We start from the raw sequence: 16,771 nt of genomic DNA, 5'->3' as shown, positions 1-16,771 counted from the left end.
CTACAGCACCGTCCTAAGGACATCTGTCCTTGCGAGAGACACTGTGACCCAGGAAACGGGAGAGTTTCCCATCTGGCCCTTTACAGAAAACCCATTGGCGGAGTTTCATGACGCCGAGGTAGCTGGTGTCACAGAAGAGTTGATTTTGCGCTATCAGTTATTACTACTCGTCACTAGACAGTGACCAAAGGGCGGATGCACACTGTGTAAGTAAATAAATACTTGCTTCAGGCAAAGCTCCCCACAGCGGTAGCGGTAATCAAAGCCAAGGACAAACACGGGGCGGGGGATGAAGGGGGGAATAAAGAGATCGCTGGGGCTAGGTTAGTGGCTCAGTGGATAAAGCGCTTGCTGCACAGGTAGATGGAGTCCATATCCCCAGACTCCATGTGAAAGCTGGGCAGGCGTGGCAGTACTGGGGAAGCCCAGCCAGGGAATCCAGGCAAAGGCTGCCTGTAGATTCACCCCATAAGTGAGGTAGGGAGCTACTGGAGAAGACACTGGGTGTCTGCTTTGGGACTCCATAGGCATGCTCACATAGGTGTGCAGATACACATGCACATTATATACACACACGAAGGGGAGGGGGCTCAAGCACGGCACGCAAAGGTGTGGCATTCCAACCCCGGAGAATCTGGGTGTCTGGAGACTCTAAGAACTTCACCAGAAACACTAGCTACGAAGCTAGGGCATGTCACATTCAAATGACTTCGTTGGTCTCAACTGCGAGGGGCAAACTCTTTCTAAGTTGCTCTATTGGTGAATTTGTTTTTACCTCCTCCTTTCCCTCCAAACACCCCACAATGCACTGCCGTGGGGAAAATGCGTGATCTGAGTTGGTTAGAAGTGAAGAGCGGGATGAGTAGAAGCTGTGGAACACCTTATAAACATTCTATTGGCCCGCACGCTTTAGTAAGCATCGAGAAAGAAGCGTGACCATCCATGTCATGTGGGCCATTAATTGGCTCCAGGGGAGGGCCTTCATAAAGGGCATGACTCGAGCAGCTGGGAAAATCTGAATATGGAGTAGAGACAAGATAGCGCTGAGCATGGGAGATATGCCCGGGGTACTAACCCAGGATGACACATGATAAGTACTGATGGCAAGTCACACCAGCATGCACCCACCTGGTTTTCACACACTCCTGGGGCTAAGAATGGTTTTTGAAATATTTTTCTTCATGTAACTTTACTTCTGTGGATTTACACATTTATAACAAATTCAAATTTTATTTGAAATCACATACCATTCAGATTTTAGAACCTAAATAAAATGTTACTGGAACACACTTTGCCCCCACCCACTCCCAGGTCATCTGGGGCTGCTTCTTCACTACAATGGGCACAGTGCAGTAGCTGGGACAGAAACTGGGTGCGTCATGGGTTCTAACCACTTAAAAAAAAAAGACTTATTTTTACACATGTGCATGCCACGTGTGTGAGGCTGCCTGAAGAGGCGAGAAGAAGGTGCTGAGGTCCAGCCAGGGAGCTGGAGTGATGGACAGTTGTGAGCTGCTGCTAGACACCAGTGCTGGGAACTGAATTTGGATCTTCTGGAAGAGCAGCAAAGGCTTTCACCTGCTAACCCATCTCTCCAACCCCCTAAACTACTTTATAAAAGGCTTGGACTGGACACACATACCACACACACACACACACACACACACACACACACACACACACTTCGACTCCCCTCCTTTTTTCAGGCCTCCGCCTCCCCACTGCTGAGATTGCAAGAGCTAGCCACCACAGCATGATTTACTTTATATGCATTCTGGGATCAAACTCAGGTCCTGATGCCCATATGGCAAGCATTCATTCGGTGACAGAGCCAACTCTGTAACTGCTTCCTGCAAACATATTTTCTTGGACAGGGCCAGGTCTTCTGAGACCAGGAAAAAGGCTAAGAAAGGGATCGTACCCAGGAAAGCTTGGGGACAGGATTTGCCAATGAGTGCATTTTATTTACGATGCAGGGTTTCCAGATTCTGGCCCCATGTCAGTATCATGACCCAGGTCTTTTCTTTCCTTTCTCATTTATCATCTGAGTAGGCCAAGCTGCTCCCTGGGCTCCCCAGCGAGGTAAACAGCTGTTCCTGACATCTGACATATGTGGGATACACACACACACACACACACACACAGAGAGAGAGAGAGAGAGAGAGAGAGAGAGAGAGAGAGAGAGAGAGAAGCTCCTTTTTTTTCTTGATATTCTGAAAGTCAAGGGCCCACTATGTGGCCTAGCTACCTCCCTATACCACCTTGCACATTTTAACAGATGTCCTCCTCTGTTAATCTAGTCTCCTATCACTGTAGAAACACACACACACACACACACACACACACACACACACACTTTGGACAAAGCAAATACATTCTTTTACAATTCTGCAGGTGAAAACTCCTCCAAACAAGAACCTGCCTTGTCACCTACTGTTTCACTTCTATAGGCCACCAGCATCCTTGCCTCCTGAATAAAAATAAACAAAAAAAGGACACGACTGCTCTTAATGGGTTGAGGTTTTTAATACACATATAAGGGAGAACACAGGCAGAGGCATCTGGAAGGGTCTGGACTGAAGTGGGCCATGAGAGGGAGAGAAAGCAAGACAGCAAGAGGGGTCAGAACCAGAAGCCAAGAGACCAGGAGCGAGCCAGGAGACCAAGAGACCAAAAGGATCACTTAGCCAAAATGGCTGAGTTATAGAGGGAAGACAAGCTGGGGAAAGGGGCTGAAGAGTTCGGGGTGGGGGTGAGGAGAAAATATGCCAGCCAGGAGGACCCTGTAACAGGTAGGGGCTGAGGGAGACTGGCAGCCAGAGTCCACTTTGATACATTAATAGGCATTTCAGTTAGCCGTTTGCCCTGGGTTTGAGACCTAACACCTCCAGGAACCTCCACGTCTGGGAGGCCAGCAGCCTCCATTTGACTCTGACCCTTCTGTCTCCCTCCATGAAAGAACCCAGCCAGAAAACTTAAGATCATCTCCCTGCATCAAGATGTTCACCGGTGCCACAGATGCTAGCTCCTTCTGCCACCAAAAGACAGTCACAAGTTCTGGGGACAAGAATGAGGACACTATAGAGCCTATCTTAATCTCATTTCTGTCACGGAATACTCTGACAAATCCAACTTAAGGAAGAAGGGAAGGGTCATTCTGGCTCACAATTCCAGAGTCTATTGTGATGGGCAAGTCACACAGCCAGGAGCCTGGTTCCAGTGCCTTCACAATCTGGAAGCAAAGAGGGATGAACACCTATGCTCAGCTCACTCCATTTTATACAGTCCAGGACCCCTGCCTAGGGAATGCAATTAAGATGGATCTTCCCATATCAATCAGCTTATAAAATCCCCACAGAGGCTCAATGATTCCCTGGAAGCTTGTCCCCTAGGTGACTCCAGATCCTGCCAAGGTGTCAATTAACACTAATCTTCACAGAGCCATTAGTTGACCTGCCACACCTACTTACCTTGGGCTCTCCCTTAGGTGATGGAAAGTATGCCGACCCACCCCTTTCTATACCCAGTGGCTTCTTTAGAACCTTCTAGAAGGGCTACAAATGCATATGGCTGGAGTTTTTACCTCATCCTCCTGTTTCTTACCAAAGCACTCCTCCTGCTGGTCCTAAAAATGGACCTCAGTGGCTCCCTCCAATCACCATCCACCTCTCTTATCTCTCTCTTTCACTTCTGAGCTCTAACCAAATTTCTGAGAAACTGCTTTACTAGCCACCTCTGAGCTAATCAGGTGCCTAGCTCTAGCACTCTCTGCAGGGGGCTACTGATAAGCCCTTGCTGTGGGCTGCAGTCCTAGGCAGTACAAACCTCTTAGCACTGACCCTGGCCTCTGCCCTAGGTACGGGTAGCACACCCCCACCTTGAGCTGTCAATATTACCAAATACCATGTGAATACAAAATCCCAGGTTTAAAGCCTACGGCTCCTGCTGATGTCACAACGTTCTTGCAGGTGCAAGCCCCAACAAGACACTTCTGAGCCCTGTCATCCTGGGCTTCCCAGCAGCAAGAGACACCATTGGCCCTGAGGCCTGTGAACACCCTTCTTGCTACGCAGGCCCCTCTGCTGGCCCACTTTCCTCCAGTGCAGCTCTCTCTCTCGTGCTCCCTTCTGCACTGGTAACTGTTGAATTCCCTCGACACCGAGGCTGGCCCCACCCACTTCCTGTGAGCTAAGTCACATCTCTGTACTTCCTCAGCACGTTCCAGAACTGTACATCCACCTGCCTGCTGACACCACCATTCAACAAGACCAACACGGAATCCCAACCATTCTCAACCTTCTCTCCACCTGGCAGTCTTCGCTTCAGAAGTGAAGGAACCTCTGCCCACCTGCTGGGTGAGAGGCAGGGAGGACCTAAGCTGACCTTGGTACTTGGCTCCTCTATGGAAGACACCCCATCCTGCCTGGCCTTCACTCCCATCCAGTCCCATCAAGTCGGTCTTTGCCCTGTCTCTCTCCATGCCACCTTCATCTCAGGCTTGTGATTACTGTGACTCTATCTGCTTCCTAACCAATGCCGCATTTCTGCCCCAATCAGTTCCGTAGGCTGCAGCCAACGTTGTTCTTTCAAAACATTAATGTTGGGTTGGAGGACATGGCTCAGTGAAGAGTGTTTTCTGTGTGACCGTGAAGACATGAGCTGGTCCCCAGGACCCAGGTAAAAGCCCCAACACCATGTCATGCACCTGTAATCCCAGTGCTGGGGGGTGGGGGAAAGACAGGAGACCCCTGGAGGTTTACTGGCCAGCCAGTCCAGCTGAATTGGTGAGCTCCTGGGTTAGAGAAACCCTGTCTCAAAATAAGGTGGAGAATAGTTAAGAAAGAGGCTTGACATTGACCTCTGACCTCCACATGGGCATACACATGAACACACATACACACACACACACACACACACACACACACATATGCAGACATACACATACCATCACCACCCTGAACACATATACACACAGCAAAACAAATAGTTAAACAAACAGAAGCTAAAGTAATCTAGTCACTCATCGTTACTTGAAACCATTTAGAAACTTCCCGCCATCCTTCAGTGAGTGAAGCCTGCCCTGCACCCCACACGGTACGCCTCCGATGCTTCTCCAGCCCCATGTTTGCTGTTCAGACATGTTCTGTGTCCCGTCCTGCCACAGGGCCTTTGCTCTTGTGAGTCCACCTGTCTGATACCTCTTGCTATGTGATCTTTGGTAGTGCGGCATCTACTCTTGATTGTCAACCTGACTACATCTGAAATTAACTAAAACTCAAAAAGGGAGGGAACACCTGTGAACTTTTTTTTCTTCTTAATTTAAAGTAGCAATATCCACTTTTAATGTGGATCTTTGAGGCGGGAAGACCCACCTCTAATCTGGGCCACACCTTCTGATGGAAGTCTATACAAGGAAATGGAAGAAGGAAGTGTTTGCTCTTTGTCTGCTTGCTCTCGCCTTGCTAGCAAGTCTACTCCTTCTCTGGCACTGGAGCCTACTACTTCAGGATTCTAGCATATTCTGAAGACCAATTGAGACATCCAGCATCATGGACTGAACAACTACTTGATTCATGGAACTGCCCATTCATACACAGCCATTGTTGGATTAGCTGGACCACAGTCTGTAAGCCATTCTAATAAATAAATCCCATATATAAGTGTATGGAGAGAGGGGAAGAGAGAGAGAGAGAGAGAGAGATATTCATTCTATAAGTTCTGTTACTGTAAAGAACCCTGACTCTTACAGGTGACCATGTTCTTCCTTTGACCTCAGCTCAGTATCTGGAGGCTTCCTCTGTCCTCTGGCCACATGGATCCCCCTTGTTCTTCACTTTCTCTCAGCTTCTTATCTCTTCAACAACTGCCAGTAGTTTTATGTGCATTTTCATTATTCTTTGGTTAATTCCATCTCCTGCCCATGAAGGTAGGATTTATGCCTGATCTGGCCTGCCACTGGGCCTGGCAACAAGGAGAGGCTCAGAGACATAGATATGGTATAAATGACCTCACTGCTTTCTTCTATCATCCTCTCTCCACCTATTGTCTACCTCTCCTCCCATAAACAGTCCTAGAAATTCCTCCTCATGTTTTTGAAAGCCCCTACTCACTCTGGCACCCTACCCATCCCACAGACCTCAGGTTTCTCCCTCCTGAATCACTCAGATTCACCTACTTCCAGACCTCAGTTCAAGCCATCATCATGCTCATATGAAAAAAAACTCTCTCCCCAGCCTCATCCTGAAAACCAAGACTTTCTGTGCCACAACCTGACAAGCCACATCACTAGCTTTCCTGAGTCCTCAGGCCAGGGAAATGCGTCACACACAGCCCCTGCCATCCTCCCCACTAACCTCCATTGCCACCACACCAGACTTCTTCCTATCTCTTCTGTCTGCATGGAATGGGGGTCTACCTCCCAGAGAAACTACAACTCATTTTTCAGGTCTTAGACTGAAGGAAGCCATTCCTCAAACCAGGCCAAGAGCAGTAACATCAAGCAATGGCAAATGCCTTGTGACTCAGGAAGCAGCTCCCCAAGCACAGAGCAAGGCCACCTGGAGTCCTCGTCCACCAGCAGCTCTCATTAGCCTGTGTCACAAAACAGGCCGAGAAGAAAGCGACGCGTTCAAGGTCATTAGACAGTAAACAGCGAAGCTTGCAGACATTCCCAGTGCAGGCTCCAGGTACCACAAGCACAGCGTCCCAAAGTGTTCTGTGCTCTCCCTCTGCTGACAACACTTGTATAGTTATACAACATTTGGTACAATCACTAGTACATGCTTGTTTGATGCTTGTCTCCCCAAGAGACCATTTGCTCTCAAGAATGGGACCCATGCCTGCCTTGTGGAAGGCCTTCCCTCCAGTACCTGGGATGCGCGTTTTCCTAGCTGAGTATCATGTTCTGTGGCCCCACAGCCCCCAGCTACAAGTCTTCCACTTTGGAAGAGGGTTGGCTGAGGTCATTGTAACTACTACTGGCCAGGCACATGCACACACTAAGATACTTGGGAAAACCAGTCTTAAGTTTAACCTGGTGATGATTAACTGATTGCTACTGAGCTGTGATCCCTTAGACACCCTTAGGCTACTGAGGTGGCCCTTGGACACCAAAGGACAAAAGCCACATGGCTGGGACAAGAGGACAGCAAGACCCACCATCCACATGTCCAGAGGTAGCCACAGAAGAGAACTTGTGCAAGCATAAATATCGCCGGCCGACTCGCTTCTAAGTCCCTTGTCAACCTCTCCCCAGGAATGGGACGGGGGACACTCACCAGCCACGAGAAGAAGCCAGCTGACTTGTCTTGGGTGGAGATTTGCCCCTCATAGGGGCCAAAGATGTGGCCCTTGGGGACGACCTCACTGATGCACCGCACATCGCTCTCACCGCCGGCTTCCTTTACCACCTCCATGCCGTGTGGAATGGTGAGGGCTGCCCGATCTGGGATGCCCACAGGCACTGGCGTGTCAGACACAAACACGGGGGGACCATGGTTCGGGCACTCATCCACGAAGTATTCTTGGCAGGACTCACAGACTGGAGGAATGTGAAGAAGAGAGAAAGTTCGGTGGACTCTCCCCCTCCCGGTGGCTGAGGAAATTACTGGGTGCCACAACTAAGCAATAGAAGCACATAGTGTATGCAAGGCCTCCCGGCCCTAGATCTGCCCAGCTAGCTGCAGGCGCAGGGCCATAAGAAGCAGTAACTCATTTTACTCCCCATGGGGTTGAAGGTCAGGCCGCTAATGTCAAGGTTTTTGTCTCAAGTAAAACAAATGGCTTTGGGGTCACAGGCCCGAGCTGGAATTGCAACTGTATGTCTGTGGGCTAAAGACCTAAGGCAGGCCACTGGCGTTCCTGGGTGAATGCCTCTCACTGGAACTCTGGCACAATATTCCCAAACCAGGGGCAGGTGGGGTATGGGGTGAAGGGAGGAGGCCCCCCAGAGCCCCAGCTGCACTTACACCAGAAGTCCACTTGCTGGAAGCTTTTGGTCACGATGAGGTCACGCTTTCCCTTCAGTTTCTTGGGTTCAACTTCCATGGAAGAGGACTCCGGTCTCCGAGAGCTGGTCAGGGCAAGGGCCCACAAAAAGCAAAAAAAAAAAAAAAAAAAAAAAAAAAAGGCAAAGAAGCCATCAGAGACAGTGCAAGGAAAGACAGGCTGGACACCTGTCCAGGAGGCAGAAGGTGCAGATGGGCAACAGGCTGGTTGTTCTCTGTAAGAGCAGTGGAGCACGTGAATTCCTGAGGGCTGGGCCCTCACTTCATCTAGTGCCTGCTCACCTCTGACCCCAGAAGCTGCCCAGTATTGAAGGTGGACATCGAGTAAGAACATTCCCTGGGTCCCCAACCACTCCAGCCCAGCCACCCACCCTCCTCTCCTCAAGTCACCACCCAGGGGCCTCACCAGGGCTGGCCATACTCCTGGTCCCGGAGTGGTGAGCAGACCTCTGTCTTCACTACTGACACCATGTCCCCTACAGCCGCCTTGGTGTGAGACAAGCACTCCTTCATGTTCTCAGTCATTCTGTCCTGGGGACAGGAGGCAGGACCAGCACAGGAAGAAGATCAAAGAGACAGGGGAAGAAGGGTGAGTGGCTGGGAGGGAGAGCAGGGGTCCCTAGGAATCTGGTTACCCTCCCTGCCATCCCCAGAGGAAGCGCTTGAGGACTCAGACAACAAAAACAGCTGTAGCCTGGCCAAGAGGAAATGCCATTTCTATCCCGGGCTGGTCCTGGGGACGATTGGAGCCACCAGCCCCATGGGGTCAGGGCCCAGGGGCAGCTCAGGCCAGGAGACAGGGCTGGGAAGCACAGTCTTGGACACTAGGTCCAAAGGACACAAGGAACCCCCAAGAACCTGGCAAACTCTGTCAAAGGGAGCAGGAAGGAGACCCCACAAGTCCAACTGGGCCTGAGGGAGTGGAAAGCTGAAATGCGCTCTGCATGGCTGGCTGTGAGGCCCCGAGTGAGGGGCTGCCAGGAGGAAGAAGCCAGGCCCCTTGGGCAGGTACAGGCGGGGCTGGGGAACTGGTTGAGTGCCAGCCAGGGCTAGCGCTGACTCCAAGCCCACCTCTCTCTCCAGGGGGCAGTGTCCCCAGAGCATGCTTACCGCCCTGACCACAGAACCTGGCTGCAGCCCCTCCCCACGGTCCTCATGCCAGACCCAGGGACACTCTTCTTCAGCGGGCTGTGCAGTAGCTCGGCCTTGGGACTGTGCTGGGCCCCGGGACTGGGCGAACAGAGTGTGTGTGTGACTCACTCCCCGGGGCCCCCGCTGGCCACACCCCTGCTCCTCGGCTCACCAGCCCCCTGCTCCCCACCGGGGGCCCCAAAGCCCCGCGGCGGCGGGAGGGGTGGGGGAGCTGCACGGCCTGCCCCTCCTGCGAGCCGGGACGCGGGGGGGCGCGCGCAGGGGACCGGGAGCCCTGCCCCCAGCCCGGGGGCCGCCGTTCGGCCGCGCGTGTGGCCCACAGGGAAAGTGTGCTCGGGGGCGGCGCCCCGGCCATCACCCACCTTCGCGGCGGGGCGCCGCGGCCCGGCCCGTCCCCCGCCCGCCCGGCAGCCCGGCATTCCTTGCGGGGGCATGTGGCTTCTTGCCGGCCCCGGGGGCACGCAGTTGGCTGGCGGCCGGGAGGGGCGCGGGGCTCGCAGGACACGAGCGGCGGGAGGGGGCGGCCGCCGAGGGGACAGCCCCGGGGTCACGCGCGGACGGTTGCGCGCGGCCCGCAGCCGCCTCTGCAGCGCCGCCGCCGCCACCCACCTCGGCCACCGCAGCCCTGCGCCACCTGCACCGCCCCGGGTGCGAGCGGTGCGTTTTGCTCCACCTCCCAGTCAGGCCGACGGTTCCCCAGCCACCCGCTGAGGAAAGGGGTGCAGCGGGCTGAAGGCTGAGAAGTTACTGGCCCAAGGTCACGCAGGCTGACCGGGATGCTGTTGCAAGGGCAGGAGTTTCTCAAGCACAGCGTCTAAGAGCAGCCTGCACTGTAGAGAGTCAAGTTCAAGCTCAATGACAGGCTGTGCAGCCATGGGGCAGGTGTTAGGGGCTGAACCCTTGACACTCTGTCATGTTCAAGTCCCAAATCCCACTGTGACTATTTGGAGAGGAGGCAAAGACTAGATTAGGGCTGTAGGGTCAGGTGCCCTCATAAGAGAGCATGACATGGGGCTCTCTGCTTGTGAGGGGGCAGCAGGATGGTCCCATCTTCATGGTAGTCCTTATCTGGATGGAACTAAGAGGAAAGCACCTTGACCTTTGACCTCTTAACCTTCACTCCTGGGAGGCTGAAGCCATGTGGCCAGTCAGTGGCCATGGCTACCAAGCTGACTGATAAGGAAGGTTGTCTGATTTCTCTACATTCCCATTTCTTTTAGTAACCCTATTTAATTTAGTAGGGGTGTGTGTGCACGTGTGCGGAGGTCAGAGGACAGCTTGATAGATTCCATCACAGTTGTGGTGGGTGAGAGGGACAGAGAGAAGCTTGGAGGAGGCTACAATCCCAGGTTAGAAAGCTAATCAGGAGCCACCCATAGTGCCGCACACCTTTGATCCCAGCACTCAGGAAGCAGAGGCAGGCAGATCTGTTAAGTTAGTTCGAGGTCAGCCTGGTCGACATAGTGAGTCCCAGGACACACAGGGTTATAGAGTGAGACTCTGACTCAAAAACGAGAGAGAGGGAGAGACAGAGAGACAGAGAAAGCTGAACAGGAACATAGCCAGGCAACAATGACAAAGGCAGCTTAGAATGGATGGTCTCTGCAAGGCTGGATTTCTCTTTTTTAGCTAATCGCTGACAGTCTCGGTGCTTTCTGAGGGCACATGGCCTAGGACCACTTTACAGAGCTTTTTTTTTTTTTCCTCTGGCCCCTGTCTACTCCACCGGCAACACTGCCTAGCTGTGCTCCACCCATCTCCTCACTGGCCCCTACCCCCAGTAATGCCTCTACTAGTCTTGGTCATGTTTGACAATACATGCCTTACGTATACTGGCCTTTTGCTAACTTGCAATTGTAAGCTCCCTGAGGGCAGGACAAATGGCTTTCCTGGGCTCTGACTTGCCACTGACTCTCCAGCACCGGGAACATAGGCACCAAGGACTGAGGCATGAACCTCATCCTCAGGGAGTCTGTGGGGTGTGGGAGTGGACTCCCTTTAATTCTGCACCTTAAGCACCTAGCTGGTCTCATCCTGCTCTCTGCCCCATCCCACCCCAGCAGAATTCACATCTGCCAAATGAATTGACAATCAAGTGAGCCTGGTCACAATCAGTGCACTGTCTTCTGTGTCCCGCTGACTCGTAGGGAGCTCCACAAGAGACTTCAGCAAGCAAGCCTGGAGAGTTACATTTGACTCTACTTCCCCATGTGACCAGACAAGGGGTGGCAAGAGAGGTGACAAGGCTGGCAGCGAGGGGCTAGAGCAGTGAGAGGTGCGGCTGAATCCGATTCACAAATATAAGAGCCGGATTCTCACAGCAAGCCCTAAAGTATGCCAGCTTCCAGGCAGTCATCCTGTCTTTCTACTGGGCATGTCAAGCCTGTGGCTCACAGGACACATGCACCCTTAGACGCATAAACTCACTTAATGAATCACGGGAGTTTCTTAAAACATTAAACACACACACACACACACACACACACACACATTTTCTAGGGGTTGGAGACATGGCTTAGCAGTTAAGAGCACTTGTTGGTCTACCAGAGGCGATTCCCAGAACTTGGCAGCTCAACCATCTATAAGTCCAATTCTAGGAAATCCAACACTCTCTTCTGGCCTCTGTGGGCACTACATACATGTGGTAGATGGACATAAGAGCAGGCAAAACACTCATACACGTAAAATAAAAATAAATAAATCGAAAATAGTTTTAAAAATTTTTTATTGATTTCATTTTTTAAGTGTGTGTGTGCGTGTACATGTGAGTGGAGGTGCCCATGGACAGCAAGAAGAGGTTGTGGGGTCACCTGGAGCTGGAATTGCAGGTGGTTGTGAGTCAACCAATATGGATGCTGGGGAGTAAACATGAACCCCAGGAAAGCGCAGTGTGAGTGACTGAGCCATCCCTCCAGCCTCTGCTTTTCTTTCTTTTTTAAACAAGGTTATGGAGTGTGAATACTGTGGAAGACAGCATCAGTAGCAACATCAAAAGGTTGGACATTCCTGTTAAGCCTTAAGGAGTCTTCATGTCATAACTGCCAGGGCATCCAATGGGTAGAAAAAGGGACAGACTGATGGGAGGCCTTGGAAAGCGCCAAGTACCACCACTTTATAGGGGCTGTGTTTCATTGGCTGCCCAGAGACAAGGACAAGTGTCAGGGTAGGGGTTGAGGGAGAAGAGACACAATGACTAGGAGCTAGGAGAAGAGGCCCACAGACAGGCCAAATCAAGTGGTCACTGACAGTGTCCCTACCTCCCAGCAGGGAGGCCTGTGGCTCTTGCTTGCATGTGACATTTCACATTGTCTGACAGAATCACACCCAGCTTGTATGTCACTTGTCTGAGATGCTTGACCAGAAGTATTTCAGACCTGGTGGTGTCCCAGCATTGGAAGGCTGGCATACTCTTTACCACACCCCCAAATCCCAAAACTTGATTGTTTGTTGAACATTGTCAGATTTTGACTTATGTTGGATTTGGGATTTTCAGATTAGGAATATTCTACTTGTACAAAAAATCAGATGCTCAAGAAACAAAAAGTGTCAAAGACCTCAGGTTCCAGAGGTCAGAGATGACAAGCATGTCCTATGCCCACCCATGTGGCGCCCAACAGATTATAATTGCCTGTTGTTAGATGGTTAGTGATGGAGCATCCATTCAGTTCTGAGCTTCCTGGCAAACAAAACAGAAACGGTTCCCTACTCTCATTATCCTTAATGTCTACTTACTAGCCGTTGGTCTTCCCATTCTTGGAAAAGCCGCCTGAAGACCATGAACAAGCCTCACTTGTACGAGTGCTGTGCATTTTACTTTGAAATGGACTTCAACTGAAGGCTTACGGGGATATGGGTCAGAATAGGATGTGACTAAGTGACCTTCACCAAGTCCTTCATATCCATCTCAGGAGGCACCGGAAGGCATGGGCCAGGTGAAGCTCAGAAAGCCATTTCTGCATGCTGCTCTGGCCTCCTTGCCCGAGCAGAGGGCAGCCTCTCGAAGCACTCCAAGCTGCTGGCACTGCTCCCTCCAGCCTGGCTCCTCGGAGTCTGCACTCACAGAGATTAAGCCTGGTGCAACCTTCAGCAATGAGATGCAAACCCAAGAGGAGGGGTAGCGAGTGGCCAGAGGCCGGCGGCTCATTTTCACCCTTGGCACAGAGCCAGGATCCCAGAATGCCTGGCAGCTAGGGGACTGGGGCATCAGGAGGCTGTGCCCACTTGGCCTCCCTTAAGCTTGGCCCCATGAGAGTTGGCAGTTCTGTTTGCTATCCACCCTGCATCTTCTGATGTCCCCTTGAATAACAAAAGGACTGAAGGTCAGACACAGACCAGGGATGGGGGTCCCTAAGCTTGGGGGCTTGGGCTTGTTTGTGCCATAAACTGAGATATTTTCTGCCTGTGCTCTGAGTCTCGGTTTCCCCTTCTTGAAAAGATTTGATTAGTGTTCTCTTTTTTTGTTTTGTAGAGAGTTAAAATTTTATTTTATTGATTTACGTGTATGAGTGCTTTACCTATGTGTATATATGCATACTGTGTGTGTGGATTACTTAGGAAGGCCAGAAGATGTCAGATACCCCGGAACTGGAGTTACAAGAGGTTGTGAGCCACAATGTGGGCGCTGGTACTCAAACCCCGGTCGTCTGCCAGGACAAGTGCTCTCAACTGCCGAGTCAACTCTAATCCAAGTTGGTTTCTTTTAAGACCAAGTTTCGCTATGTAGTCTACTTGAACTGATGTTTGCTGTGTAAACCAAGCTGGCCTCAAACTTGTGGCAATCATCCTGCCTCCGCCTCCCAAATGCTGGGATTAAAGGAGTGCCATTACACCCTGCTAAATTTATGGAAATCTTCCTCCAGCATACATTCTGTCACTGACCTACCTAGGCTCTGTAACTTTGACAAATGACCCTTGTCTTGGTTTTCCCACTTGTTTAGAGGGACTGATTCTTCACACATTTCTGTTTCATAGGACAGGTACACACACAATGTTTTTAGCCCATAACAATCACTTTATTAACATTAGTTATTATTTTTATTTAAATGTTAGTGTCATTTAAAAGCATATAAAAACTAAGCCCAGCTCCTTGAGAGGTTGATAGGAGAGTCATGAGTTCAAGGTCAGCCATAGAAACATAGTAAGATCATGTCTCAAAAAAAAAGTATACTAGACATTAAAGGGAGGTTGGTGACATTTTTCTGACTTTTTGTTTTGTTTTAGAGACAGGCTTTCTCTGTGTAGCCCTCGCTGTCCTGGACTCACTTTGTAGACCAGGCTGGCCTCAAACTCACAGCGATCTACCTGCCTCTGCCTACCTGAGTGCTAGGAATAAAGGCATGGGTGACTTCGCCTGGCATTTTTCTGACTTTTAAAAACGGGGTTGGGCTGAAAATATAGGTCAGAGGTAGACCATCTGCCAATCATGTCTGAGGCCCTGAACCATATCTTTAGCACTTGGTTGAAGAGCTTCATAGCAGTTACAATACCCAACATAAAGCTACTTCTCATCTGTTTATAATGATGCTCAGCTCAGTAGAAAAAAAAATCATGAAAAATGTGTAAAAGAAGTGATTAAACACTAATCAATGGAAAAATGTAAAAGATTATCAATACTCAGGCTCTGGGTGTCAGAGATAACAAGCATATGTCTCTCATAATTCTAATGTGGCACCCATGGTAAACATCACTAACCTATCCAAGTCCTCCTCCCTTCTTGGCTTGAACTTGGCCTCTGACTGGCTCTTTCTCAGTACTAGGCGGTGCCTTCCAGCATCATGTCTCCATTAGCAAATTCACAAAACCTTGAAATCCGAGTGACACTGAGGACCTCAGATTATGCGTTAGAGTGGGATGTGGAACAGTGTTTCCAGAAGGCGGTTCAGCAACTCAGAGACCAGCGAGCGCTCTACATGAGAAATCTCCCCCTAGGAATCCGCTGTAAGGAAGCAATCGTAAGGATGATGGCTGGAGCAAACACGGCTCTGCAGAGCTGTCCTCCACAATGTGATCCATGATGGCAGAAACACGGAAGTGATTTAAACCTCCAAATACAGGGAGAAGTTGACACAGAGAACGCTGAAGGGCAATTTACAATGTTGCTGGGCGACTACTGACATAAAACACATGCTCCACATATGAAAGAAAAAAATGGAAGTTATTACTAAGTGGAAAAAGGTCACTGAGGAAAAAGCTACGTATTATAAGATTGCCTCCGTGTGACATTCTGAGAAAGGAAATCTGTAAAGACAGTAATGGGGAGGAAGGGAAAAAGCAGCAGAGCACTAGACATGAAGTGACTGTGTCAGACACTCTGACAACAGATATATATATATATATATATATATATATATATATATATAAAATCAACATCCAGTCACCCATTTATTTGGAATTATGGGGCGCCAATACCAAGAGGGAAGCCTCATGCTACTGTAGACTTTGACAGTGATGTCACTGTGACGTCATCAGCTGAAACAAATATGCAACCCTCGTGGTGGGTGAGGGAGGATCAGGGACATGGAGCTCTGTACTTCGCACTTAGTTTTGGGCTGGGTCTAAAACGGCTGTGGGCAGGGGAATGATCCCAGGAGCGATATAAAAAGATACACACAAAACAATTCCACTTGAAGATCTGCATAAGGACATGGGTTTGACCTCAGCATGAAGAAGAGCAAGAGGAAGAGAAAGAAGAGGAGGAGGAGGAAGGGGAGGAGAAAGAAGTGGAAGAGGAAGCGGTAAAGGAAGAGAAAGAGGGACGGGCTAGGAGAATGAAGCCTTTAAGTCTGTGGCTCTCAACCTTCCTGATGCTGCTCCTTTAATACAGTTCCTCATGACGTCCACCCACAAAACTATTTTCATTCTTACTTCATAACTGTAATTTGGCTAACATTATGAATCATAATGTAAATATCTGATATGTGAGACGATCTTAAGCAACCCCTGGGAAAGGGTCATTCGACCACATAAGGATTGCAATGCACAGGTGGATGAGGAAGAGCTCAGTCCTGGGGTGGGTTAGTGGGGGCTTCCCTTTTCTGAGAAGGGGAGGGGGGCATAGGAAAAATAGGATGGGAGAGGGGACTGACAGGAGAGGAGGGAGGGAGCTACGATTGGGATGTAAATTGAATACATAAATTAAAAATTAAAAAAGAGAGCGAACCGCTGCTTTAAAGGAATTCTTTCCACTTGTCAATAGACTCTTAGATCCGACCGCGGAGTGGTAAAAGGAGGGATTCAGGTTAGAAGCTGAGTACAAAAGTGGCGTTCAGCATATGTGGAGCAATGCAGCCTGGGATTCCCACCAGGAGGCATCTTTGGTTCTGTTTTATGATCCTGTTTTGAAAGGCTTGCCTGCCTGCTGCATCCATCCTCCCCCTCCACACTGCACTCAGGCTGTGTGCCAATCAGATCAACAGGCTGGCTAGCTGTCAGCATCCTAAGCAAAGGCCCTAAAGTGCACTCACTCTGCCCTGCCTCCTCCTGGAGTACACACTGCTCCCTAAGTTTGCTTGGTTTTTGTTTGTTTGTTTTTGTTTTGTTTTGTTGTTTTTGAGACAGAGTCTTCCTATACATCGAAAGCTGGCCTTGAATTCTTGACCCTTCTACCTTCGCTT

At 50.2% G+C, this 16,771-nt stretch overlaps 1 protein-coding gene across 7 annotated transcripts in view; it reads right to left on the bottom strand.

The window, feature by feature from the left end:
- Window positions 1-16,771, bottom strand: part of Prdm11 (PR/SET domain 11) — a 77,027-nt gene that overhangs the window by 36,880 nt on the left and 23,376 nt on the right. For 4 of the 7 annotated variants that reach the window (XM_021646568.2, XM_060371755.1, XM_060371756.1 and 1 more), the window contains exons 2-4: window positions 8,413-8,537; window positions 7,968-8,071; window positions 7,278-7,540 (exon numbers count right to left, since the gene is read on the bottom strand). In XM_021646568.2, coding sequence (XP_021502243.2) covers window positions 7,278-7,540; window positions 7,968-8,071; window positions 8,413-8,537 — 492 coding nt within the window. The other 3 variants (XM_060371753.1, XM_060371752.1, XM_060371754.1) reach the window with 3 other exon arrangements.

The sequence above is a fragment of the Meriones unguiculatus genome, chromosome 18 (assembly GCF_030254825.1).
Source record: "Meriones unguiculatus strain TT.TT164.6M chromosome 18, Bangor_MerUng_6.1, whole genome shotgun sequence".
NCBI lineage: Eukaryota > Metazoa > Chordata > Mammalia > Rodentia > Muridae > Meriones > Meriones unguiculatus.
This window is presented reverse-complemented; position numbering and strand designations above follow the sequence as displayed.